The following is a 24,989-nucleotide window of genomic DNA, read 5'->3' on the forward strand; positions in this document are numbered from 1 at the left end:
ACTTCTGGAAGAATGGTCAAAAACTCTTCCCAGAGGAGTTGAGGCTGTTATTGCTGCACCTGCACCTGAACCCTGTGGATTAACCATGGGATGTCACTTAAGTTCATATGCAAGAAAAGGCAAGTGGGGATTTACTTTTGGCAACTATCATTTTAATTATTGGGCAGATATCATTCCAGTCTTTCCATGAGCTTTTGTTTTGTCAATCTTAGTTTTTTTGTTTCATGAATTGATGCCCTATCTCAGGGCTTTTCAACATTTTTCAGGCCAAGGACCCCCAAACTGAAGGCAAGACTAAGTAGGGATCCCCTACCTACATTATGTGTTCTGTAGTAAACTTGGCGTAGTGCTATTCATAAATATACATTATTATTATCATTTTGCTTTCAATATTAAGCTATTCAAATAATACACAGGTTCAAATATTCATGTTTTTTTTATTTAAAACGTGCAACAATATGGTGGCTGTGCAACTGCCTTAAATATAAACGTACCTGACATAAACATATCTAACTGGTGTGTGTGTGTGTGTGCCTGTGTGTAACTGACAGATAAAGAAATTGGCAGATTCAAGTTTCAACTTTAAACATGCCTGAGATATGTTATATGTTACCTGAGATAGTGTGATGTCTGACCGTGATGAGAAGCACACAACTTATCTAACCTTGGATTAATGGATGTTGATAAGAGCAAGTTGCACTGTTAGTTCCTCTTCTGAAGCACTGCAGCGTACTTCTGGATTTCACCTGGGGGCTGAACAGGCTCTATTGCGGCCAATTGTGGGGGACCAGACAGAGTCAAGAGTGTAATATGTGGCCTCATGATTGACTCAGCAGCGATAGGGCGGGGCCTACTGTGAACAGGAAGCTTAGATTGACCAGTCTAGTCTGGTACTCTTTGTACCAGCTGTGTGCTGTTGACACAGGTCCTGTATCACTGAATGAGTGAAGTGCTGACATTTATTCCTTTACTAAAATATGCTGGATTCATTTTAATGTGTATTTTAAGAAATTTAAATTTGTGGGGAAAAATTAAAAAAATATATGAGAAATGTCTATCAACCAAAGATTTTGTGCGCGCTTTTGAAGGCCTATGCCCTACTTCATCACACAAAAGTTGTGAAAATAGCAGATCTACAAGTTCAACACATCACAACACATTGTGAACTTGTAGATCGGCTATTTTCACCAATAGTTACAATAAGAAATGAATGGTTTTAGGCATACAATGTTTCTGCCTTCTGACCTACTAAGGAGTATGCATTTAACACAGATAAAGTGGTAACAGTGGAATCATGTTCATTACTCCAAAAAAGCCAAGAACAAAAACAATCTTACTTTGGACATTCACATGCCCAAAATATGAACAATGGATGAGGAACAGATATGTTCAGCTTGACTGTCTGTCAGACCAAACCGACACTTAATGCAAACATGTCTAAACATGCTGCTAACATTACAGAAGCTAAGTGTGCAGGTCTGAAATGCTATATTTTCCTCCATGTTTCAGACAGTCACTCGGATATGGGTCGATATTACAACACATTGCACATGCTGCCTGGCCAAAAACCTCTGCATCTTCTACACATAACGCTAACACGCAATAAGCTAATTAACTGACATTAGCACAACCGAGCTAACTTTAGTCTGATGTTAGCAGCCCATTTGTGCCAGCAGTTAAGAGGAAAACGTTAAGCTTATTATGGAATTTATCACAAGCAGATTGTTGAGTAACATCGTATGACAACGATGAATTAATAAACTCAACAAGCGTCTGTGTGTGTGACTAGTGACCAACTGACCGCAGGCGTGTTGTAACTAATCATACATCAGCAGTGGTGGACTGTAAGGAAGAAGACGTTAGCTGATGTACAGCATCTAAATGGTTTTTTTTGTTTGTTTGTTTGTTTTTGTCACCCAAACTATCGTCAGTAAACAGATGGAGTAACTGTATCGATCCATTGTGAAAAATTATAACCGTGTACAATTAAAGTACAAAAGTTTCCCAGCAGAACATTGAATTCTCACAAGATGGTTAATGTTATTTACTTCTCCTGACAGTGGTTTTAATGTTATACCTGATGGGTGTGTACACTTAGGTTAGCTTAGTGAAAGAAAGAACCAAAGAACCTTCAGACAGCTCTCTCTTTGAAAACCGTGAATGAATGTTCCCGTAGGATTCAGGGAACATTCCTAGCATATTTCCCGATAGTTACAATTACAACCGTCTGGGAATGCTCCTGGGACACGGCCTTGAAGGATCCCTTACAAAGGAGCGAGTCAGATATTTACCAACAAACCTGTAACCTGTGGAGAACCTTCAGAAAACTCCCCCTTACAGTTATCGAAAAGCTTAAAAAACTGCAGAAAACACTGTAATTTTCTCTGAGCGCCACCTTTTGGGAATGTCCCCTGGGGTTTCACGGGGCGTTGCAAAAACCGTAACCTTCAGGGAATGTGCTTCAAAGGCCAGCCTCAAATAACCTTGAAGGAGCAAAGAACAAAGAATACAAAGAACACAACTGAATTTCGTTTTTGAAGCAGGAGAAAACACTGCACCAGACTATATCAAAACAAATGCTTTAGAACTTAACAGAATCACTTATTGACATATTTCAACCACCAGGAAAAATGACTTTAAAAAAAAAAAAAAAAGGTTTAAATTGAATGTTGCCGCTTACAACTGCAAACTGAACACTAATGCAACACTTACTACACAACTTAAATTCATTAACAAATGTGCCTCGTGACACTGGGGTGCGTGTGAAAAAGTTGCACGGGATGCGTGCTCCGTCAAACTCGTTCAGTGTCGATTGAAGCGTGCCATCATATTCATTTTTTTTTTTTTTTTGTTGTTCATTTATTATTATTATTATTATTATTTTTTTTATAAAGAATGATGGTGGGAGGAGGCAATTCAGCGCATCTATAACTGGAAACACAACCTCCGCGGAAGTTGGTTGGTTGACCTCGCTTCGCGTAGCTAACTGTGGAGACTCGTGTGTGAACGCTTCGCCATGTCCAACACCGTCAAAAGGCTGGAAGTGACATATAGTCCCGTCAATGAGAGCAACACTTTCACCAACGGCGACATCATCTACGGCCAGGTCACGCTGGAAGTGGCCAAAGAGTGCAAAATAGAGTCGCTGTCCATTAAATTCAAGGGGAAAGCTGATGTGTTGTGGAGCGAGAGGCACGGCAAAACCACTGTTGTGTACCACTCCAAAGACAAGTACTTCAGCGTGAAACAGTACTTCATCCGGAACAAAAATTACGAAGGTAAGTTTGCTTGCACCGAATCTACAGGCAAAAGTAAAATGTTCAATAATTTAGGTTGCACCAGGATGCACGCAAAGACCGACATTACAAAACGTTAAGACGACAGCAGCCCCTCCCCTCGAATGCAAATCAGATGTAATCAGATCTCCTCTGCTCGGTTTTGTGGACTGAACTGCATCCATGTAGCGTTTGCAGGGATTTAATAAAGCCTTGTTCACAGGAAAGACTGGAAAACTGGTAAAACTGCAACAAAATACACTGGAAGCGGCATGGGCACGCACAGAAATAGTGGCAACATCAAATTTTCAAATTTTTGTTTCTTCAGACAGCACACTTGTTAAAGGGAAAGGCAAGGTTGTTGAGTTGACATTTTGATGGGAAGCAAAGAAAATATGGTATGATCCAAATATCAAGAATCAAACTCAGAATACTATTATATATTAATCCTTCGCTACTTTTGTTTTGTTGGTTCAATAAATGGACAGTTGCAAGAAGATAAGAGTAAATTAACAGTATGACTATATATATATAAATGTAGCATGCATCAAAACTAAAAAAAAAAGTATTTACCATTTACATTGGATGATTAACTTCAGTTATTAAAAAATGGTTGAATCAGTGAGTCTAATTATGACCATAGCCATTTTAGTAATCTGATGGGTAAAATTCTCTTTTTTAGCATCAGAAATGTGAGCACTTTTTTAGACCAGCTGTTAATCAATATTTAAGAAAATAATCAGCGGAATGGTAGTTTTAAACCGTCACTTTTTTCAGACTGAATTATTGTGACATTACCCAGTCTCAATAACGGAAGCTGGTAATTCAGTTTGCTGCTTTTTCTTCAGGGGATGAAGAACGAACACTGATAACAAACCAGACTGGAGAAACATGTAAGTACATCATGTTTGATGCACTAATATTTGTAACCATGTCTGTGTGTCGTGGCTGAAACACGGCCATGTCTGTGTGCCGTGTTTCAGTCACGACACACAGACATGGATCATAAATATATTAGTGCAGCTTGGTTGGATTATTACATTATAGGCTTAAGTGAACTGATGGCTCAAGTACTTGCCGACCGCTCCCATGTCCAGTTACAAATCATAAGCAGCCCCCAGAGATGCAGACTCAGTGCCGCAAACATGTCTTTCTCTACACATCTACGAAGATGCTTGAAGGAAAAACATTCTTGGAAGTCTACATTAAATCTATTCGATTCAAACGGGAAAAATAAAACCTTCATCTACAATCAGCATTTGTGAGGATTCTTAAATGTGAACATCTTCTTTCTTTTCCACTCACGAATATATTTATAATATGTTCTTGTTGCTTTTTCAGACAGCAATGTTGTTGCACCAGGGGTCCATGTCTACCCCTTCTCTTTTCAGTTCCCTGTACAGTAAGTAACAATCCGCTGGTTTTAATATAATTAGTTGTGAAAACTTTATGACATTTGGTCAGATCTCTTTCTAAGATACAATTACGATGGAATGAGCTGTTTTAACCAATTAGATAATTGTATAGTTCTTGTCCATACTGAGCACATCTTTCTTATTGTGCAGCTTATTTGGGGCTACTAGATCCCAAACTGATCTGTTGAAGTTCCTCTCCTCAACTCATAAGACAGTTACTCTAAGTACTGAAGTAAATCTGCTACAGTTTCTTTAAACTGGCAAAAGTTGCAATTTGAGGTGGCCTGGGAAGACCTGGACCCAATACATGTGATCCCGATCCTGAAATCTTAAACCAAGGAATCTTGCCCAGGTTTATGATAAAACAAAGTATGTAAAAACCTGTATGGTATTAGCTTAACAATCAGTCATTTTGTGGTCATTTTAGAGTTGGTCTCCATTGTTAGCTTTGTTAGATTTTATTTGAACAGGTTCCACTAATCTCTCCTGTAAGGCCATGTTGTTTATTTTCCAGCTCACAAAATGTCAATGTTTGCCTGTGCTTGTGCATTAGGAATATACCCTCCACATTCAAAGGTTCTGTTGGGAAAATTATATACCTGCTGGAAGCCTCGCTGAGCAGATCGATGAGGATTAGCAAGAAAGAGTCGGTTAAAGTCACGTTTGTGGCAAGACCAGACCTTAACATCGTCCCTGAGCTGATGGTAGGCACCCTCTCACAGTTAGGCCCAGAAACAGATCACACACACAGATCACACAATCTCCATGATTTGTTCTCTGCATGCCGCCACATTGGATTTGAAATGAAACAACTAAGATGCAATGGCAGTGCAGACTTTCAGGTTTTGTTAAACAAAAACATCCTGTGAAACGTTAAGGAATAGAAACCATTTTTAAACAAAGTCTCCTCATTTTAGGGGCTCAAAAATAACTGGACAAATTAACAATACCATGATAAGTAAGTAATAAAAGTAATAAAAGTTTAAGTATTGTTGAGAATCCTTCGCTGGTAATGACCCTGAAGCCTGGAGCCCGTGGACATCACCAAAACGCTGGTTTTCCTCCTCTGTGATGCTTTGCAAGACGTTTACTACTGGTGTCTTCTGATGTGCCAATTCTGTTTTTGAGGCTTATGAATTGTTTGCACTTTGGGGCGAACCCTCTGTGTTTACTCTCACAAAGTCTTCTGTTTATTGTAAACTTAGATACTTATACACCTACTTCCTGGAGAGTGCTCTTTGACTTGGTTGGATGTTGTGAAAGTTTTTTTTTTCTTCAGTATGAAAAAGATCCTGCGATCATCCACCACTGTTGTCTTCCATAGACGTCCAGACCTTTTTGAGTTCCCGAGCTCACGACTGTGCTCTTCTTTTTTTTTTCCTTCAGAACTTACCAAACTGTTGATTTGGCCACTGCTAACATTTCAGCCATCTCTCTGATGATTTTTTTTGTTTGTTTGTTTGTTTTGTTTTTGTCTGGTCTGTTATACTTTCATTGAGATCTCCTTTGACCACATGTTGTGGGTTCGCAGCAATAGCCTCCAAATGCAAATGCCTCACCTGGAATCAACTCCAGACTGTTTACCTGTTTAAATAGCAATAGTCCCCACAGCCCATATAATGGTTTCTGAGTCAACTGTCCACTTTTGGTCCCTTGCATAAGAGGCGGCTACATATGAAAGAGCTTTAATTCTTAAACCCTTCCTCCAATTTGGATGTAAATACAACTGAAAGTCTGCACGTTAAGACCATATTGATTGTATACTTGTATCTTTAACATGTTTTGGTGTACAGCTAAGATAACAAAATCTGTGTCCAAATAAAAGTGGACCTAATTGTACATTGCTACTTATTTTTATTTTACTTTAATCTCATTTTATTTATCTTTCTTGTGGTTTTTATGAGTGTTTACTTTTATGGGCAGCGAAACTACAGCCACAAAGTAATTTCCCTCGTGGATCATTAAAGTTGTCTAAGTGTAGACTGGTGGTAAATTCCAGTCATTGTTTACTACCGGCATGGACATGTACAAATAAAATGTCCCATGCAAATGAGTTTTGGCATTCGGTCAAAACTCAAGGAACTGAAGAAACATTAAACATTCATGGCATTTTGTTAATGCCAAATCTCTTCGGCTTCTTTATACTTGCTATGGTATATAAACTTGATATGGTTGACATAATATTTATGTGTGATCTGGTAAAGGTTATTTCATATTTGTGAGTTTTTGTGTTGCATTCATTAATCTAGTTTTCTTTCAGGCGCCACAGCATGAGTCTAAGGATAAGAAAATGAAGGTGTTCACCTCGGGAACTGTAGCCATGGACGTGGATATTGAAAAAACTGGTTTCTTCCAAGGTGAGAGCACTTCAGTGGGATAATGACACTTACTGGTGTCATGTCTAGGCTGGTTTGACATTTCTGTTCTGTGTTCCAGGTGAAGGATTAAAGGTTTTGGCATCCATTCAGAACAATTCGTCCCGTGAGATAAAGCCCAAGTACTGCATTTACAGGAAGCACAGCTTCTTTGCCCAGGGGAAGAGAAGGGTGAATACGGAAGACCTCCTTAAAGAGGTGGGAGATCCCATCCCTCCGTCTTCTAAAGAAAACGTCACGAGGGTCATTACCATTCCTCGTGACGTGGAGCCCTCCATTCACAACTGCAGCATCATTAAAGTAGAGCACAGACTGAGGGTAAGTAGCTACATGATAAAGGGCAATCGCACTAATAAACTCTTACAGATGTTGCACTAAAATGAAAAATGAACGGTGGAATCATATCGGGTAAATTTATTTCCCTCGGCTGTCTGGTTCTTGGACACAAGCTCGTCCTTAGATTCTACACATCTGTCACACTTCTGTCCAAATTCTTTGAGCTGGAGAATGCTTTTGAATGCATCCTGCTCTCATTGTTCTATATGTTTCCTGAGGCACTCGGGTAGTACGTTTGTTAGGTTAGGTGACACCCTCGGGGATTAAGCGGTTTTAAACTCTGAAAAAAGTGCCAAAAAATGCTCAAATAAATACTCCGTAACATAGGAAAATTGTTTCCCACAGGTTTACCTGGATGTCAAGTATGCTTCGGACCCAGAAATCAAATTTCCCATTGTCATCCTCCTGGCCCCTGAGGTCCCTGCTATGGCACCACCGCCTGCCGCTGCTAGTGGCTATGGATTTGAACCATTTGGAAATCCACACCCTCCAGCCTGGGGTATGGCACCACCACAGCCACCAACCGCGGCCCAAGCTTCAGATCTTCCTCCTCCTTATGCAGCGTACGAAATGTACCCTTCTCTGAACAACTTTGGCCAAAAACATCAGTGACGTGACTGAAAAGATGCATGGACATTTAAGTAATTAGGTAAAGCGACAGAGAATTCAATATTATATACAGACATATATACGTATACATCGCCATTGCCTAAATGCCTTTAAAATATGTTTATATTAAGTGTTTGGCATTAAAGCATCTGCTTCTGTTTGTATCCATCTATTGTACTGAAATTCATTTAAAATATCTGAATACACAAAACAAATACAACACATCATTGGGTAATTTACCTAAAAACATTCACAATTAAATAAAGCCAGCAGTCCATAAAATTAACAGAAAGCCTATACCAAAGCAAAGGAAAAGTAATAAAACCTCTATGTGAAATGATGAAATCATTTCATTTTATTTCCCTTCGTCCACAGAACTAAACAGGAAAATTGTGGTTGAGGCGAAGTGACACCTTTAGTTTAGATTTAAACCACAGTTGACACTTCACATGCTTCACACAGATCTAAACTGGTTCATCCCTTTGACTGAAATATATTAAACATCACACTGAACACACAACAGCTGCGAATTCGAATGGAAAATTCCTCATGTGACTCTGAGAATCTCACCAGAAATCTGGAATAAAACAGCCCGTCTGAGCGAGCATGCTGCTGGTTTTACCACAGCATTGTTTGCTTTTTGCTTTAACCATCTGCAGGTTACAGGAAAAACAAGTTGAACAAGATTTGCATTCTGCAGGCCATATAAAAACAGCAAAGAGCAGTTGTGCAAGTCATTCCTCGCTTGAGGAATGACTTTTTTGTGGACTGAACTGCATCCATGTAGCGTTTGCAGGGATTTAATAAAGCCTTGTTCACAGGAAAGACTGGAAAACTGGTAAAACTGCAACAAAATACACTGGAAGCGGCATGGGCACGCACAGAAATAGTGGCAACATCAAATTTTCAAATTTTTGTTTCTTCAGACAGCACACTTGTTAAAGGGAAAGGCAAGGTTGTTGAGTTGACATTTTGATGGGAAGCAAAGAAAATATGGTATGATCCAAATATCAAGAATCAAACTCAGAATACTATTATATATTAATCCTTCGCTACTTTTGTTTTGTTGGTTCAATAAATGGACAGTTGCAAGAAGATAAGAGTAAATTAACAGTATGACTATATATATATAAATGTAGCATGCATCAAAACTAAAAAAAAAAGTATTTACCATTTACATTGGATGATTAACTTCAGTTATTAAAAAATGGTTGAATCAGTGAGTCTAATTATGACCATAGCCATTTTAGTAATCTGATGGGTAAAATTCTCTTTTTTAGCATCAGAAATGTGAGCACTTTTTTAGACCAGCTGTTAATCAATATTTAAGAAAATAATCAGCGGAATGGTAGTTTTAAACCGTCACTTTTTTCAGACTGAATTATTGTGACATTACCCAGTCTCAATACGGAAGCTGGTAATTCAGTTTGCTGCTTTTTCTTCAGGGGATGAAGAACGAACACTGATAACAAACCAGACTGGAGAAACATGTAAGTACATCATGTTTGATGCACTAATATTTGTAACCATGTCTGTGTGTCGTGGCTGAAACACGGCCATGTCTGTGTGCCGTGTTTCAGTCACGACACACAGACATGGATCATAAATATATTAGTGCAGCTTGGTTGGATTATTACATTATAGGCTTAAGTGAACTGATGGCTCAAGTACTTGCCGACCGCTCCCATGTCCAGTTACAAATCATAAGCAGCCCCCAGAGATGCAGACTCAGTGCCGCAAACATGTCTTTCTCTACACATCTACGAAGATGCTTGAAGGAAAAACATTCTTGGAAGTCTACATTAAATCTATTCGATTCAAACAGGAAAAATAAAACCTTCATCTACAATCAGCATTTGTGAGGATTCTTAAATGTGAACATCTTCTTTCTTTTCCACTCACGAATATATTTATAATATGTTCTTGTTGCTTTTTCAGACAGCAATGTTGTTGCACCAGGGGTCCATGTCTACCCCTTCTCTTTTCAGTTCCCTGTACAGTAAGTAACAATCCGCTGGTTTTAATATAATTAGTTGTGAAAACTTTATGACATTTGGTCAGATCTCTTTCTAAGATACAATTACGATGGAATGAGCTGTTTTAACCAATTAGATAATTGTATAGTTCTTGTCCATACTGAGCACATCTTTCTTATTGTGCAGCTTATTTGGGGCTACTAGATCCCAAACTGATCTGTTGAAGTTCCTCTCCTCAACTCATAAGACAGTTACTCTAAGTACTGAAGTAAATCTGCTACAGTTTCTTTAAACTGGCAAAAGTTGCAATTTGAGGTGGCCTGGGAAGACCTGGACCCAATACATGTGATCCCGATCCTGAAATCTTAAACCAAGGAATCTTGCCCAGGTTTATGATAAAACAAAGTATGTAAAAACCTGTATGGTATTAGCTTAACAATCAGTCATTTTGTGGTCATTTTAGAGTTGGTCTCCATTGTTAGCTTTGTTAGATTTTATTTGAACAGGTTCCACTAATCTCTCCTGTAAGGCCATGTTGTTTATTTTCCAGCTCACAAAATGTCAATGTTTGCCTGTGCTTGTGCATTAGGAATATACCCTCCACATTCAAAGGTTCTGTTGGGAAAATTATATACCTGCTGGAAGCCTCGCTGAGCAGATCGATGAGGATTAGCAAGAAAGAGTCGGTTAAAGTCACGTTTGTGGCAAGACCAGACCTTAACATCGTCCCTGAGCTGATGGTAGGCACCCTCTCACAGTTAGGCCCAGAAACAGATCACACACACAGATCACACAATCTCCATGATTTGTTCTCTGCATGCCGCCACATTGGATTTGAAATGAAACAACTAAGATGCAATGGCAGTGCAGACTTTCAGGTTTTGTTAAACAAAAACATCCTGTGAAACGTTAAGGAATAGAAACCATTTTTAAACAAAGTCTCCTCATTTTAGGGGCTCAAAAATAACTGGACAAATTAACAATACCATGATAAGTAAGTAATAAAAGTAATAAAAGTTTAAGTATTGTTGAGAATCCTTCGCTGGTAATGACCCTGAAGCCTGGAGCCCGTGGACATCACCAAAACGCTGGTTTTCCTCCTCTGTGATGCTTTGCAAGACGTTTACTACTGGTGTCTTCTGATGTGCCAATTCTGTTTTTGAGGCTTATGAATTGTTTGCACTTTGGGGCGAACCCTCTGTGTTTACTCTCACAAAGTCTTCTGTTTATTGTAAACTTAGATACTTATACACCTACTTCCTGGAGAGTGCTCTTTGACTTGGTTGGATGTTGTGAAAGTTTTTTTTTTCTTCAGTATGAAAAAGATCCTGCGATCATCCACCACTGTTGTCTTCCATAGACGTCCAGACCTTTTTGAGTTCCCGAGCTCACGACTGTGCTCTTCTTTTTTTTTTCCTTCAGAACTTACCAAACTGTTGATTTGGCCACTGCTAACATTTCAGCCATCTCTCTGATGATTTTTTTTGTTTGTTTGTTTGTTTTGTTTTTGTCTGGTCTGTTATACTTTCATTGAGATCTCCTTTGACCACATGTTGTGGGTTCGCAGCAATAGCCTCCAAATGCAAATGCCTCACCTGGAATCAACTCCAGACTGTTTACCTGTTTAAATAGCAATAGTCCCCACAGCCCATATAATGGTTTCTGAGTCAACTGTCCACTTTTGGTCCCTTGCATAAGAGGCGGCTACATATGAAAGAGCTTTAATTCTTAAACCCTTCCTCCAATTTGGATGTAAATACAACTGAAAGTCTGCACGTTAAGACCATATTGATTGTATACTTGTATCTTTAACATGTTTTGGTGTACAGCTAAGATAACAAAATCTGTGTCCAAATAAAAGTGGACCTAATTGTACATTGCTACTTATTTTTATTTTACTTTAATCTCATTTTATTTATCTTTCTTGTGGTTTTTATGAGTGTTTACTTTTATGGGCAGCGAAACTACAGCCACAAAGTAATTTCCCTCGTGGATCATTAAAGTTGTCTAAGTGTAGACTGGTGGTAAATTCCAGTCATTGTTTACTACCGGCATGGACATGTACAAATAAAATGTCCCATGCAAATGAGTTTTGGCATTCGGTCAAAACTCAAGGAACTGAAGAAACATTAAACATTCATGGCATTTTGTTAATGCCAAATCTCTTCGGCTTCTTTATACTTGCTATGGTATATAAACTTGATATGGTTGACATAATATTTATGTGTGATCTGGTAAAGGTTATTTCATATTTGTGAGTTTTTGTGTTGCATTCATTAATCTAGTTTTCTTTCAGGCGCCACAGCATGAGTCTAAGGATAAGAAAATGAAGGTGTTCACCTCGGGAACTGTAGCCATGGACGTGGATATTGAAAAAACTGGTTTCTTCCAAGGTGAGAGCACTTCAGTGGGATAATGACACTTACTGGTGTCATGTCTAGGCTGGTTTGACATTTCTGTTCTGTGTTCCAGGTGAAGGATTAAAGGTTTTGGCATCCATTCAGAACAATTCGTCCGTGAGATAAAGCCCAAGTACTGCATTTACAGGAAGCACAGCTTCTTTGCCCAGGGGAAGAGAAGGGTGAATACGGAAGACCTCCTTAAAGAGGTGGGAGATCCCATCCCTCCGTCTTCTAAAGAAAACGTCACGAGGGTCATTACCATTCCTCGTGACGTGGAGCCCTCCATTCACAACTGCAGCATCATTAAAGTAGAGCACAGACTGAGGGTAAGTAGCTACATGATAAAGGGCAATCGCACTAATAAACTCTTACAGATGTTGCACTAAAATGAAAAATGAACGGTGGAATCATATCGGGTAAATTTATTTCCCTCGGCTGTCTGGTTCTTGGACACAAGCTCGTCCTTAGATTCTACACATCTGTCACACTTCTGTCCAAATTCTTTGAGCTGGAGAATGCTTTTGAATGCATCCTGCTCTCATTGTTCTATATGTTTCCTGAGGCACTCGGGTAGTACGTTTGTTAGGTTAGGTGACACCCTCGGGGATTAAGCGGTTTTAAACTCTGAAAAAAGTGCCAAAAAATGCTCAAATAAATACTCCGTAACATAGGAAAATTGTTTCCCACAGGTTTACCTGGATGTCAAGTATGCTTCGGACCCAGAAATCAAATTTCCCATTGTCATCCTCCTGGCCCCTGAGGTCCCTGCTATGGCACCACCGCCTGCCGCTGCTAGTGGCTATGGATTTGAACCATTTGGAAATCCACACCCTCCAGCCTGGGGTATGGCACCACCACAGCCACCAACCGCGGCCCAAGCTTCAGATCTTCCTCCTCCTTATGCAGCGTACGAAATGTACCCTTCTCTGAACAACTTTGGCCAAAAACATCAGTGACGTGACTGAAAAGATGCATGGACATTTAAGTAATTAGGTAAAGCGACAGAGAATTCAATATTATATACAGACATATATACGTATACATCGCCATTGCCTAAATGCCTTTAAAATATGTTTATATTAAGTGTTTGGCATTAAAGCATCTGCTTCTGTTTGTATCCATCTATTGTACTGAAATTCATTTAAAATATCTGAATACACAAAACAAATACAACACATCATTGGGTAATTTACCTAAAAACATTCACAATTAAATAAAGCCAGCAGTCCATAAAATTAACAGAAAGCCTATACCAAAGCAAAGGAAAAGTAATAAAACCTCTATGTGAAATGATGAAATCATTTCATTTTATTTCCCTTCGTCCACAGAACTAAACAGGAAAATTGTGGTTGAGGCGAAGTGACACCTTTAGTTTAGATTTAAACCACAGTTGACACTTCACATGCTTCACACAGATCTAAACTGGTTCATCCCTTTGACTGAAATATATTAAACATCACACTGAACACACAACAGCTGCGAATTCGAATGGAAAATTCCTCATGTGACTCTGAGAATCTCACCAGAAATCTGGAATAAAACAGCCCGTCTGAGCGAGCATGCTGCTGGTTTTACCACAGCATTGTTTGCTTTTTGCTTTAACCATCTGCAGGTTACAGGAAAAACAAGTTGAACAAGATTTGCATTCTGCAGGCCATATAAAAACAGCAAAGAGCAGTTGTGCAAGTCATTCCTCGCTTGAGTTTTTGTTTGGTTTTTCGAAAGTGTTACATTTTTACCAGGGATTTATATTTTTTTCTCTGTGGAAAATGAGCATCAGCAATTTTGCAATTGAATATGATGCCATTAACAGCCGGAACACCTTCACGCATGGAGATGTCATTACCGGCCGAATCATTTTGGAGGTTTCTAAAGAAACTAAAGTCCAGGCGCTTATTTTCATAGCACAAGGGAAGGCTCGAGTTTGCTGGTCTGAATATTACGGGCAATATAACCATCGTGTTTACTGGGCGGATGAGAAATACTATGATGTCAAACATCATATTTTGAGGGAATCGCGAGAAGATGGTAATGTATTGAATTAACACTTAATTGATCATGAGCCAGTGTTTCAGGTGGGGTTTTAGACGTCCCATTTCTTTCTTCAGGTACGGAAGTCATTGGAAAAGGAAGACATGTATTTCCTTTTACCTTCAGGATTCCCAACAGGTGCATATTCTTTGCTCACTCTCTATCGTTACATTCACGTCTTGTTTCTTTTCGGGTGCGTTTAAATGTCTTTGTCTGTGCTTGACAGGAAAATCCCATCATCTTTCACATCATGCGTAGGGAAGATTGTTCACAAGCTGAAGGCGGAGCTCAAACAATCAATGAAGCCAACGAAAAAGACAAAAGTCCACTTCACATTTAGATCCAAAGCAGACATGGATATCCCTGGGCTGATGGTAAGTCGACCTTAAAAAATATAATAAAAATAAAAATATATAATAAAATGTTAAATGTTATTATCTTACAGCTTTAAAATTTTTTGTTTCTATGTTTTCTTTTTAGGAACCGCAGTACTTCTGCAAGGATAAATCTGTCAAAGCTTTCGGCTCTGGGAACGTTTCAATGGACGTCCATACCAAGAGCATGGGATACAAGCAAGGTAAGTGCGTGGTGTATGTACGGGAAATGAGCTGCCTTTTATTGTTTAGTCGCAGAACACACCTCTCTTGTTTACTTTGGCAAGCAGGTGTATAGAGCTTGAAATGGTGACGGCACTTTACACCTCACTATCTGAACCCTGCTCCTTGGAACAGGAGGCCAGAGTGAGTCTTTCGTTTTACTTTTTGTTGTTATGAAAGAGACCTCTGGACGTGGCCATGAGAAAGCCGAAGGGTTCAAATCACAGCAAGAGGACACGGCCACTCTCACGTTGGCTGTTGAGACTGAAGGGAATCAGCTGTCTGCTGAGACTGACTGTAGCCATGGTGCATTCATCGGGCCAGCCTGCTGCCAAATTTAGTCCTGTATGCTCTGCTGATAAGCTTGTCTGGCTCCCTATGCATTACTTGTCATGCTAATCATGCACAACCAAGCAGACACAATAAAAATACGTCATTTTGCCCCATATTTGAACCATACTTGAAATATGGATGAAAGCAGCAGTAGTTATTCCTGTTGATGGAATGTGTTGTCTGCTTGAAATCTGAGGACACTGGATATAGCCAGAACAGCAGAAATATACAGGAAATGAAAGAGGAAAATGTTTAGACTGGACGTCCTGTCCATTACGAACCAAGGAGAAAGTTGCTGAAGGAATTCTAGCCCACATGCGCTCCAGTCACTTTTACATTTTTATTCCTTGGATGTCATGCGCGTTTTTATAATATCATTCAAATTCACAGGTGAGGCTGTCCTCGTCACACTTGAAGTTGGCAACCACTCAAGCCGTCCAGTGAAGCCCAAATTCGTGCTGTATCAGAAGAAGACCTACTTCGCCCAGGGCCACAAGAAAGTTAGCACACATGACATCCTCAAGGAGAAGCTCGAGGACATCACTGCATCCTCAGGCAACACAACCGTGACCAAGGAGATCACCATCCCAAGACAGCTGCCCCCCTCCATCTTGAACTGCTCCATCATCAAGCTGGAGTACAAGCTCAAGGTAAACCGCACTCAGGTTACAGTCAGAGGCGTTGTTTTGTTCGCGTGGCCCATTGTTGATTTGGTTGAGTAAACCGACAGGAAGCTCCTCTTTGTTCCTGTGTTCCCGTTTTCCTCATTTAAACTGTCCTGTTTGTATGTTACTTTACTGCAACGGGTGACACAAAAGAGGAATGCTGACAACAGTAAATAATTCCAGCGAAACTCTTTATCACTTCTGCTTCCTCGTTTGGTTGACCATGAATGGTGCAGAGCTGACAGGCTGAATGAGCTCAGCAAATTCTACCCAGAGAAAACTGACCCACGGAGGACCTCTAGTGACAAAACAGGGGAATACAAAAACATGAGAAAGCTCCTGTGGCTCCAAAAGCTTCAACTTTTCAGTTATAAATGTATGCAGTAACTGAAGAAATAAAATGTATCACCGACTTTTTTTTTCTCTCGCAGATCTATCTGGACATCAAATATGCTACTGACCCAGAGATCAAAATCCCTATAGTCGTCCTTCCACGCGTTTCTGTGCCAAAACAACAGGCCGCCACTGCTAACTTAGGATTCGAAGCATTTAGGGCGCCAAACCAATCGCCATGGAGCGCAGGCCTAGAAGCAGCATCCGAAGATGATCCCCCACCTCCCTATGGAGCATATGCTCTGTACCCACCTGTTTCTGACGAGTCTAAGGCTGCAATTTGAATACCTGCCTTGAAAAAGTATGTTGTCATTTTCATCGCTAGCTCACTCATGATAAAGACATACCAACATGGCAGACTCAGAGATATTATCTTTTTCACTCATTACTCCTTCTTTCCGTCCACACCACCAGATTTTTCAAGATGGAACTTGGAACCACTTAATCAGATCAGATATCAAGTTCACGTGTGCACAGCCTGGATAAAAGAATGAAGCCACCAGGATATCACCCACTGGGGATTTGATGCCTAGGGTCTGGCGTGGTTTGGCCCAAGCCAGAAGTGACCATATTTGGACAAGAGGGTGGAGCTGGAGAAGAGCGGATCTGAGGAAGGCCATATTTGGATGACTTGAATGAATCACAAGATCCCCTGCCCTACTCCAAATGTTATACACTAGTAAACAACATGGTCACGGTGCTGTGTTGGAGAAGGCATCAAACTAGAGATTGAGATCATTATGTTGTCAGTTTACAGTGACATTCAACCAAATGAGAGAGTGTTATTTTCTCATAGACCACTATGAAGTAGGTTTTGCGCCCCCTGCTGGCCGCTAGCAAAAAAATAATGCAGGTTCAAAGCATGTATTTAAATTCCATGAAAAATGTATATTGTAGTACAGTGGTGTCATGAAGTTGTAAAAACTAACATGTAAATAGAAATGAACACGTGCCTAATGTATCTAGAATTAAACAGAGTATTTTTAACCCAGATAGCATCAGATTTTACTGATTAAATTATTATTATTGTTATTATTGTGTGACTGCTGCCTTCAAACATTCGTTCCATGCCAACATCAGTATCTGATTATACACTTTAAATCAAAGATGCCACGAAGAACAAAGTACAGTCTGTCCTTATTCTTACATTTATTGTCTCCGTCATTGTGAAGTTGTTTCAGGTTGACTTTTTTTTTTTTTTTTTTAATCAAGTTCAAAATGTTTCCACAAAACATGATGCCCAAACAGAACATCTTATGACCTATAGCAGATGTGTTAATTCAGATATTTTTATAATAACCAATGTAAAATTGCACTCAAAAACCTGCTGTTACAAAGAAGAAGTTTAAAATCATCATCTCTGGGCAACTTGACTTCCTTATTGTAACTGACAAGTGTTTCCCAAGCCTACCTCCATCCTGAGCTTCCCCTTGAAAGCAGCAGTATGATGTGATCAGTGAAAAGTTCCGCGCAGATTTTTCTTTGATCCATTTATGCAGAAACATACAGGAGACAACATTTGTTGTCTACGTCAATAAGATCTCATCACCAGGTCTCACCAACGTGCTCAGCCTTCATGGCCTTCAGTTTTTCACTCCTACCCGAATAAACAACTTTCCAACCTGACTGCCTCTCATATTGTCAAACTGTCATGTAACATCATCAGCTATACCTTGTATCAGTATCACCATCAGATTCTACATGTGTGCTTTAGTTAGATGGATGTATCTATGACAGATGTTTGGTTATCTCGTTTCTCCTGCTGTTCTCTTCTCTCTCTTCTGCGTCTCTGCTGGGCTGGCCTTAGCCAGATGGGTCCCTCCATATGAGCTGGGTTCTGCTCAAGGTTGTTTCCTGTTAAAAGAGTCTTTTCCTTGCCACCGTCTCCTTCAGGCTTGGTCTGGAGGTTTCAGGCCAGATTGTGTGAAGCATCATGAGTCCATTTGTATTGTTATTGATGCTATATAAATAAAAAATTGAAAAGAAAAAATGAATATCCTCTGAATGTTGTTCATGTGCATGAATTACTTATCTACATCATGTTTCTGCCAGGAGAACGTTCTGCATCATCCCTCTGTTATATTCACATACACAGTGCACTGATGTATATTAAGCAATGCCAGCTGTGGTTAGGACGCTGCTGTCTGTATTATTCACTGAGGAATACCAATGACAGTACGGCACACTGTTCATTCATTTAGCCTAATTTAGTCTGCGAGGCTGTTGGCTAGAGTTACCTATGTGAAAGTGACACCTGCAGGGCCTGGTCATGTGACCATGTGTGACACAGATACAGGTTCTGGAGAAGTCCTTTGCTAAAGCCTTGCCAGAATCCTTGTTCATCACAGAAATGCCTTGAGTCGACACCACTGTGGATCAGTTTGAACCGTTTTGCAGTGAATTTCCTCGATTCTGTTTTTCCTTAAAGGAGAATGCTCACGCTTTCACTGCTACCATCTACTTACGGTGGACGCTGTTTGACTTAGTGTGATCATGACTGTGAGGCACCTTTCGGTGGATTACGACAAGGTGAACGAGCGAGGCTGCTTTTCTCCCGGGGACATCCTTTCTGGAAAAGTGACGGTGGTGACCAGCAAGGAGACCAAAGTGCAGAGTTTTTTGGTCAGAGCCAAAGGGAAAGCCAAGGTAACTTGGCACGAACAGGAAGGACAAACCACCGTGGTCCATAGCAACAAGAAGAAATACTTTTATTTTGAACACATTATCCTTCAGGACAAGAAAAAAGGAGATGGTTAGTATTTATGGCTTGTGCAACAAAAAAAAGATTATATAAGAATAAAGCTTCTGAGCTGATCAATATTTTATAGGGTGTAAATGAGTTAATGAAAGTGCACCCGGTGCAAAATGTTTCTTTTTATAAGGTTCAGAAATCATCGGCCCTGGGAGAAACGTGTATCCATTCAGCTTTGTGATTCCAAATGTGTAAGTGTCTGGCTGTAGCGTAAGCTTTCTATTAATCTGAACACTTCCTTATATCACTCAGAAATGATTTTGATTGACGATTCATTCCTTGCAGAGACATGCCTTCATCTTTTGAGGGGAAATGGGGCAAGATCACGTACAGTTTGCGAGCGCACCTGACTCAGTCTATCTGGCTCGTACACAAAACCAAGACCGAGTTCCCTTTTTTGACCAAGTCTGAGTTCCCCTTTGCCTCCAAATCTGAAATGATAATCATTGGACTTAAGGTATGAAAAAAACTGCTTGAGTTGTTGCCATTTTGCTGAGAGTCATGTGAATGTGATGGTTCATCTCAGGCAAAATGTTTTGAGACTGTAAGTCCTAACACAGCTTATGCCTTCGTGTAGGAGCAACAATATGCGACAAGGATTTCTTTTTATGGATCTGGAACCGTGACTATGAATGTTGCCTCGGAGAAAATGGGAATAAAGCAAGGTAAACAGATTTCACACAGAGCATCTTTTCCTGGAGCGTCTCAACTGAAATCTAAATTATGCCCTACCTCCCCCCTCTTCCATGAATATAAACAGGTGAAGCAGTGGGAGTCTCTGTGGAGGTACTCAATAACTCAACGCGTACCGTAACACCCAAATTCTACTTGTGCGAGAAGCAGACCTTCGTCGCCGAGTCGAAGCGGAGGGTGCACGCGAATGACATGTTCTTCGGGACAGGAGACTCCGTTCCAGCTCAGAGCAGTCGGACGACGACCAAGGTTATCAGCATCCCTCCCCAGCTCCCGCCTACCTTCTTCAACTGCTGCATGATGAAGCTCGAGTACAGACTCAAGGTATCTTACTCCATGAAAATGAGGTTGCACTGACACCCTCCTCCTCAATCCACCTCCTCCCCCTCTTCCTCCTGTACATGAGCTGTAGTCATTAATTTCAGAAAATGTAGACACGTTTTAATAAACCTGCACGAGGGGCAACAGCTCCACACTGTGGCTGTATGATGAGGAGAGGAATAAAGAGAGAGAAGGAGGAGGGGTTGGGGAAGGGGGGGATTCCTCTTGGCTTGTCCGCTCGCTAATGAGGGTGCATGGAGGAAAAAAGTTTCATATTACAGCCCAACCTGTTCCATCCACTCAAAAAGATTTACGTCACTGCCGTTTTGTAAACACTGCAGCGTTCACAGCGGCGTACAGATAAAGTGATCTCGCTTAGTATTTTGATTTAAATGACTAGTTTTCAGTGTATCGTCTGTATAACTCAGAATTTGCACAAAAAAAACTTAACTGGGTCGTTCATTGACTTATTTGTCTGTTAATTTGTTTGTTTATTCTCTTCCAGGTCGCTCTCGACGTCCCCCTGTTAACAGAGCCGGTAATCAAGCTGCCTCTCGTCATCCTGCTGGGCGCGCCAAAACCACATCAACACAAACCGAAGAGATCCATCTGGTTTAGAAAGCTTCCAGGTTGAGATCCAGTCAGAAGTCGTGTCGCATGCGTGTTGTTCGTCAAGGAGTGACAGCGCTCAAAGTAACCACACGTGTCTGCTCGGCGCAGCTGTACTGGATAAGCGGATGTTTTTGGGGGAAGTCCAAACTACCCCGATTGCCTTTGCCTGTCCGCAATACGTGTGTCGCGTCAGTAGGGCCGTTCGCAGTGTGCCTCAAGTTAGGCGTTCTTTCCCAAAATCCATGTCAGAGAGTTGTTTCAGCCCCGTTCCAAATTGTTAAAATTGAAGCAGACATTGCTGAGAAAATCCTGAAATGCCAGTCAGATTACAAACAGCTTTTGGATTATGTGTCTGGAAAAAAAACAAAAAAAAAACATGGAATAACAAATACACTATGTGTTGCAAAAACTCTTGTAAGAAAAATACACTGTTACCAGAATACACCTCACCTGTAAAGTTCAGTCAAAGACCATACGTATAATCAGCATAGTGGGACACTGTGACTGACGTACTAGCATCGATTAAAGTCATAATACTACTAATACTACTAATAATACTGTTGTAGCTGGTTTAGTTGGAGCTTTAAGTGGTTTACATGCTGCTCTGCTGCACAACGTGACAAAACTAATCAAAAGGGTCATGAGAGGATAGGTAAGGAAAAAAGGTTCCGCAAAAGGTTTCAAATGTTGTTTTTTTTGAAAATTTTGCAGAATTTCAGAACCAGAAAGACAGATACAGATACCTAACTGGACCCATGCTTGAAGGGTATCTGTCCCTGTTACCACCAGCAGCTCGTACGTCACTGGTTACCTTTTGTTTTTTAAGTTTGTTTCTGTACCCATCAAAAGCGAGGCACATGCTTCCACGCGAACTGTGTAAAGCACTAATAAATGGAAATATGTTAAGCGTAACGCCACAGAATTGTACAACGCCTGAGTGTATTTACATATGTTACTTTCCCCTGCTGCATTCGATGAACTGCTGTGGGTGGGGTCAGCAGCAGCTACAGCGTTTTCACTATTTTTATGTGTGACGGGAGAGAGCAGATCATGGTTTTAGTTTCCCACTGGGGAAAAAAAAAGGTGATAATGTTACAAATGCAGTGTACACTTTCTCGCACAACGATTTGAAAAGATGTAAACTATTTAAATTTAAGGGGTTAATCATCGTCTTGCTGTTTTGATTGTCTGGCGCATTCATGCGCCGCAACATGAAGACAGTCATGAATCAGAAAGCAAAAAAAAAAAGCAAAAAAAAAAGAGATGAGATGCTAGGGGTTTCTCACGCCCGTGCTTCTCCGTGCACTCATTTTGCAACAGAGGAAAGCATTTAACAAAGGCACATTCATGGTTCTAACAGTACATGTGTTGCCCAACCAGCGGTCCTTAAGTGAAACCAGGCCCATGTTCTGGACAGAGACGCGGAGATCTTTCCTTGCCCAGGAGGGGAAACATGTCGATAGCGTATTCAACGCTTGGGATCCATCCCGGAAACATTATATGTGGCTATTGTGACACCGTGTACAGCACACCCACCTACTCAGAGAGGGACAGCAGTGGTTGGTTCTGACTCAGCACAAATGGGTCTCACACTCAGCCCACAAAACAGAGAAGAAAACTGACAGAGAAGAAAAATGTCCTACTCCCAACATTAATAATACAAAAGCGGAAGAGTGACCAGCGCAGGCTTCAGATTCCACTGTTCTGGTGCCCTCTGCATTGCTATTATGGTAATTAGAAAATTATACTCGTGTTTCAGTTTGCATCTGCTGCAATTGATTTGTCATCATTTTTTAATGTAGTCCATCAGAAATGATTAATAGTTGAATGGAAACATGAGAAATTGTTTTAAATATCGCCGAAAAGGCTTGTAATGTTTCAGTTAGCGTGAGTTGCTGTAATAACTTCGACAGTGCAACGACTAAGCAGGCAGAGGAAGACAAATCTTGGCGTCCGTTGTTAAAAATAGAAAAAGAGGGCCTAAATACCGCATGATTGAGCAGAATAGAAATTTGCAGTGCGGTATGACACATAAGTAGAGATTTGTTTAATACTGCCTGCTCTGCCTCCACGATGATTTCCTACAGTACCGTACAGTGCAGGTCATATTTTTCGCCCAAGTAGTATTTAAACTTTCAGGTTGGGTTGGGTTTGATGTGGAACACAGTGTGACAGATTCCTCTAATCAGAATCAGAGGAGCACCTGCATGAAGACGTCTCTAGAGCAGCAGTTTGGTTTGGTTTTGGCAGCCGTAGTGGTCTTGGCTGTGCTGTAGCAGAGCCTGCCTGGTAACCAGCCTGGCTCCGTGTACCGTGTGCAGGCTGTCGGCCAGCCAGCTCCCTACACACACACGCACACACACGCGCACACACACACACACACACACACACACACACACACACACACACACACACACACTCAACACAGTCTACCCTGGTTTTGGAGAAGGGGTAGGGAGGTGTGGCCTCTGGCACCTCCCACCTCCGTAGCCAGAGCGAGCACCATGACAACCATGTGGGCCCGCTGGCGACTCCCTGTCTTCATCGGCCACGGTTGCCATGGCAACTCCCCACGGGGCTCCCGCAGATCAGCGGGATGGGCGTCCAGTTGACTAACCCTCTCCCAGCTGGGGAACGGCTGAGGGAGTGCAAGAGAGCGGAGTGAAGTGGAAGGGAGGGTGTGTGTGTAATGTGTGTGTGCGTGTGTGTGTGTGTGTGTGTGTGAGTGTGTAGGATGGCACAACACAGCCCTAGGAAAGAGAGAGAGGGAGAGGGAGAGGGAATGCTAAAGAGGGAGTGAGAGGAAGGAGAGAGACCTCAGAAGGAGACACAGGAGACGGGGAGTCTGACCTGCTGAAGCAGCCTATCTCTGCCTACGTACAGCCTTTAGCCTGCCAGCAGATAAGAGAGAGCACGGAAACGCTTTAGCGAAAATACACATTGTGTTCAACACAAGCCGACAGGAACGGCTTTGATCCGGCTATGCCCTCGTCTGACAAGCTGTTTTACGTGCTTCAAATGAGTGGCCTGACCTTTTCCGCTAACCTCTCAATCAAAGACACTTCGTTTAAGAAAGCGTGTTCCTGCCATCTTCCATTTTCCAATTGTGTCAGTGATAAGTACCAGTTTTTTTTGGGGTTTGGACTCCGTGCATCAGGGCCACAGATGGCTCTGTCTGTACTGCGGTCGGAGACAGAAATGGCATCACTAGGTCCATTGGCTGAAGAGTACTGAGGGGCTTTTTCTACCCTCTAATTGCTCCAAGCTGTGTCCCCTTGAAGGCCCACAGACACACAGATTTTTTTTTTATGTGTGAAGGAACAGTGGCAACCGCTGAACCTATTTTAAAGTAGTGTAAAGTCGTTCATGTGGTGATTTCATTGTTTATCCATTTGAATGTCAACTATGCTGTTTTCCGTGCTTTAAACCCAAAAAGAGGCAATTCGGCTACTCAGTTCATGATAATGAAGTTTTTATTTTGGAAAAGGAGAGAGATAAACTTCCCATAGTAAACGTTTTCTGTTCTATTTGTAGGTGCAGAAAAGTTTGATTTCTTCTTTTTAATATAAAATCCTTACCATACTTTAAATGTATAAAAAGGTGACACAAGGCAATTCTGTCAGTGTTACAGAAGGCAAGTTGCCAAAACATTCTATACTAATTGAAATAATCTACAGTTTCTTTGATTACTTTTCTCTATTATACGTGCAGTAATATTTCTACCCTAAAACTAGCTCTACATAAAGTGTGGGACTATATTGTGCACTTGTAGTGGTAACCTTTGGAATTACAAATTGTTTTACTGTTTTTAAAAAAAATCCCTTGACACAAGTTGATTACACAAAGGATATAAAATCAAAAAGCTGTTCAATTTTACTTATGAAACTCAGAGAAGCACCCTCCTCTGCATAGGTGCACATTGCATATCTTGCAGCCGAACACGCTCTCGTGTCGCAGTCCCTTGTTGGTGCAGTTCCTGCAGCGGCGGGAGCGCTCCGACATGCGCTCCAGGCGATGCCCATACTCTATGGGTGAGTCTGCATGTCTCTTGCGTGCCGCCCTCTCCATGCCCCTTGCCCCCTGGTAGTCTCCAATCAGCTGCTGCGCCAGGCGCACGCGGAAGTGGCGCTGGGTGAACTGCTTGCCGTTGAACCCCGCCGGCGGCGTGCCCCCTCGGCTCTCCCTCAGGATTATGTAGGCATTGA

At 41.1% G+C, this 24,989-nt stretch overlaps 3 protein-coding genes and 1 pseudogene across 3 annotated transcripts; all 4 read left to right on the plus strand.

Annotated features, from left to right (window-relative positions):
• Nucleotides 1–2,926: 2,926 nt before the first annotated feature.
• Nucleotides 2,927–8,178, plus strand: LOC125012619 (arrestin domain-containing protein 3-like). Its single transcript, XM_047592669.1, has 7 exons — nucleotides 2,927–3,278; nucleotides 4,124–4,168; nucleotides 4,617–4,677; nucleotides 5,244–5,394; nucleotides 6,951–7,047; nucleotides 7,127–7,383; nucleotides 7,747–8,178. Exons 1-7 carry the CDS (start codon nucleotides 3,017–3,019, stop codon nucleotides 8,011–8,013), a joined length of 1,140 nt encoding a protein of 379 aa, XP_047448625.1. The 5' UTR covers nucleotides 2,927–3,016; the 3' UTR covers nucleotides 8,014–8,178.
• Nucleotides 8,179–9,455: 1,277 nt separating this feature from the next.
• Nucleotides 9,456–13,509, plus strand: LOC125012620 (annotated as a pseudogene).
• A 648-nt stretch (nucleotides 13,510–14,157) lies between these two features.
• On the plus strand, nucleotides 14,158–17,438 carry LOC125012041 (arrestin domain-containing protein 3-like). Its single transcript, XM_047591635.1, has 7 exons — nucleotides 14,158–14,318; nucleotides 14,456–14,557; nucleotides 14,646–14,793; nucleotides 14,900–14,996; nucleotides 15,739–15,998; nucleotides 16,445–16,707; nucleotides 16,821–17,438. The coding sequence occupies exons 1-6, from the start codon at nucleotides 14,158–14,160 to the stop codon at nucleotides 16,688–16,690; spliced, it is 1,014 nt and encodes a 337-aa protein (XP_047447591.1). The 3' UTR covers nucleotides 16,691–16,707; nucleotides 16,821–17,438.
• A 151-nt stretch (nucleotides 17,439–17,589) lies between these two features.
• Nucleotides 17,590–21,649, plus strand: LOC125012621 (arrestin domain-containing protein 3-like). Its single transcript, XM_047592671.1, has 6 exons — nucleotides 17,590–19,158; nucleotides 19,289–19,349; nucleotides 19,444–19,615; nucleotides 19,736–19,823; nucleotides 19,919–20,175; nucleotides 20,678–21,649. The coding sequence occupies exons 1-6, from the start codon at nucleotides 18,900–18,902 to the stop codon at nucleotides 20,804–20,806; spliced, it is 966 nt and encodes a 321-aa protein (XP_047448627.1). The 5' UTR covers nucleotides 17,590–18,899; the 3' UTR covers nucleotides 20,807–21,649.
• Nucleotides 21,650–24,989: the final 3,340 nt, after the last annotated feature.

This window comes from Mugil cephalus, chromosome 8 (assembly GCF_022458985.1).
Source record: "Mugil cephalus isolate CIBA_MC_2020 chromosome 8, CIBA_Mcephalus_1.1, whole genome shotgun sequence".
Classification (NCBI taxonomy): Eukaryota; Metazoa; Chordata; class Actinopteri; order Mugiliformes; family Mugilidae; genus Mugil; species Mugil cephalus.

Coding starts and splice junctions, on each gene's coding strand:
- LOC125012621 (XM_047592671.1), top strand. CDS start 18,900: ATGACTGTGAGGCACCTTTCGGTGGATTACGACAAGGTGAACGAGCGA. Junction 19,350..19,443: donor AGCTTTGTGATTCCAAATGT/GTAAGTGTCTGG, acceptor CATTCCTTGCAG/AGACATGCCTTCATCTTTTG. Junction 19,616..19,735: donor TGATAATCATTGGACTTAAG/GTATGAAAAAAA, acceptor GCCTTCGTGTAG/GAGCAACAATATGCGACAAG.
- LOC125012041 (XM_047591635.1), top strand. CDS start 14,158: ATGAGCATCAGCAATTTTGCAATTGAATATGATGCCATTAACAGCCGG. Junction 14,794..14,899: donor TGGATATCCCTGGGCTGATG/GTAAGTCGACCT, acceptor TTTTCTTTTTAG/GAACCGCAGTACTTCTGCAA. Junction 15,999..16,444: donor AGCTGGAGTACAAGCTCAAG/GTAAACCGCACT, acceptor TTTCTCTCGCAG/ATCTATCTGGACATCAAATA.
- LOC125012619 (XM_047592669.1), top strand. CDS start 3,017: ATGTCCAACACCGTCAAAAGGCTGGAAGTGACATATAGTCCCGTCAAT. Junction 3,279..4,123: donor CCGGAACAAAAATTACGAAG/GTAAGTTTGCTT, acceptor CTTTTTCTTCAG/GGGATGAAGAACGAACACTG. Junction 7,384..7,746: donor AAGTAGAGCACAGACTGAGG/GTAAGTAGCTAC, acceptor TGTTTCCCACAG/GTTTACCTGGATGTCAAGTA.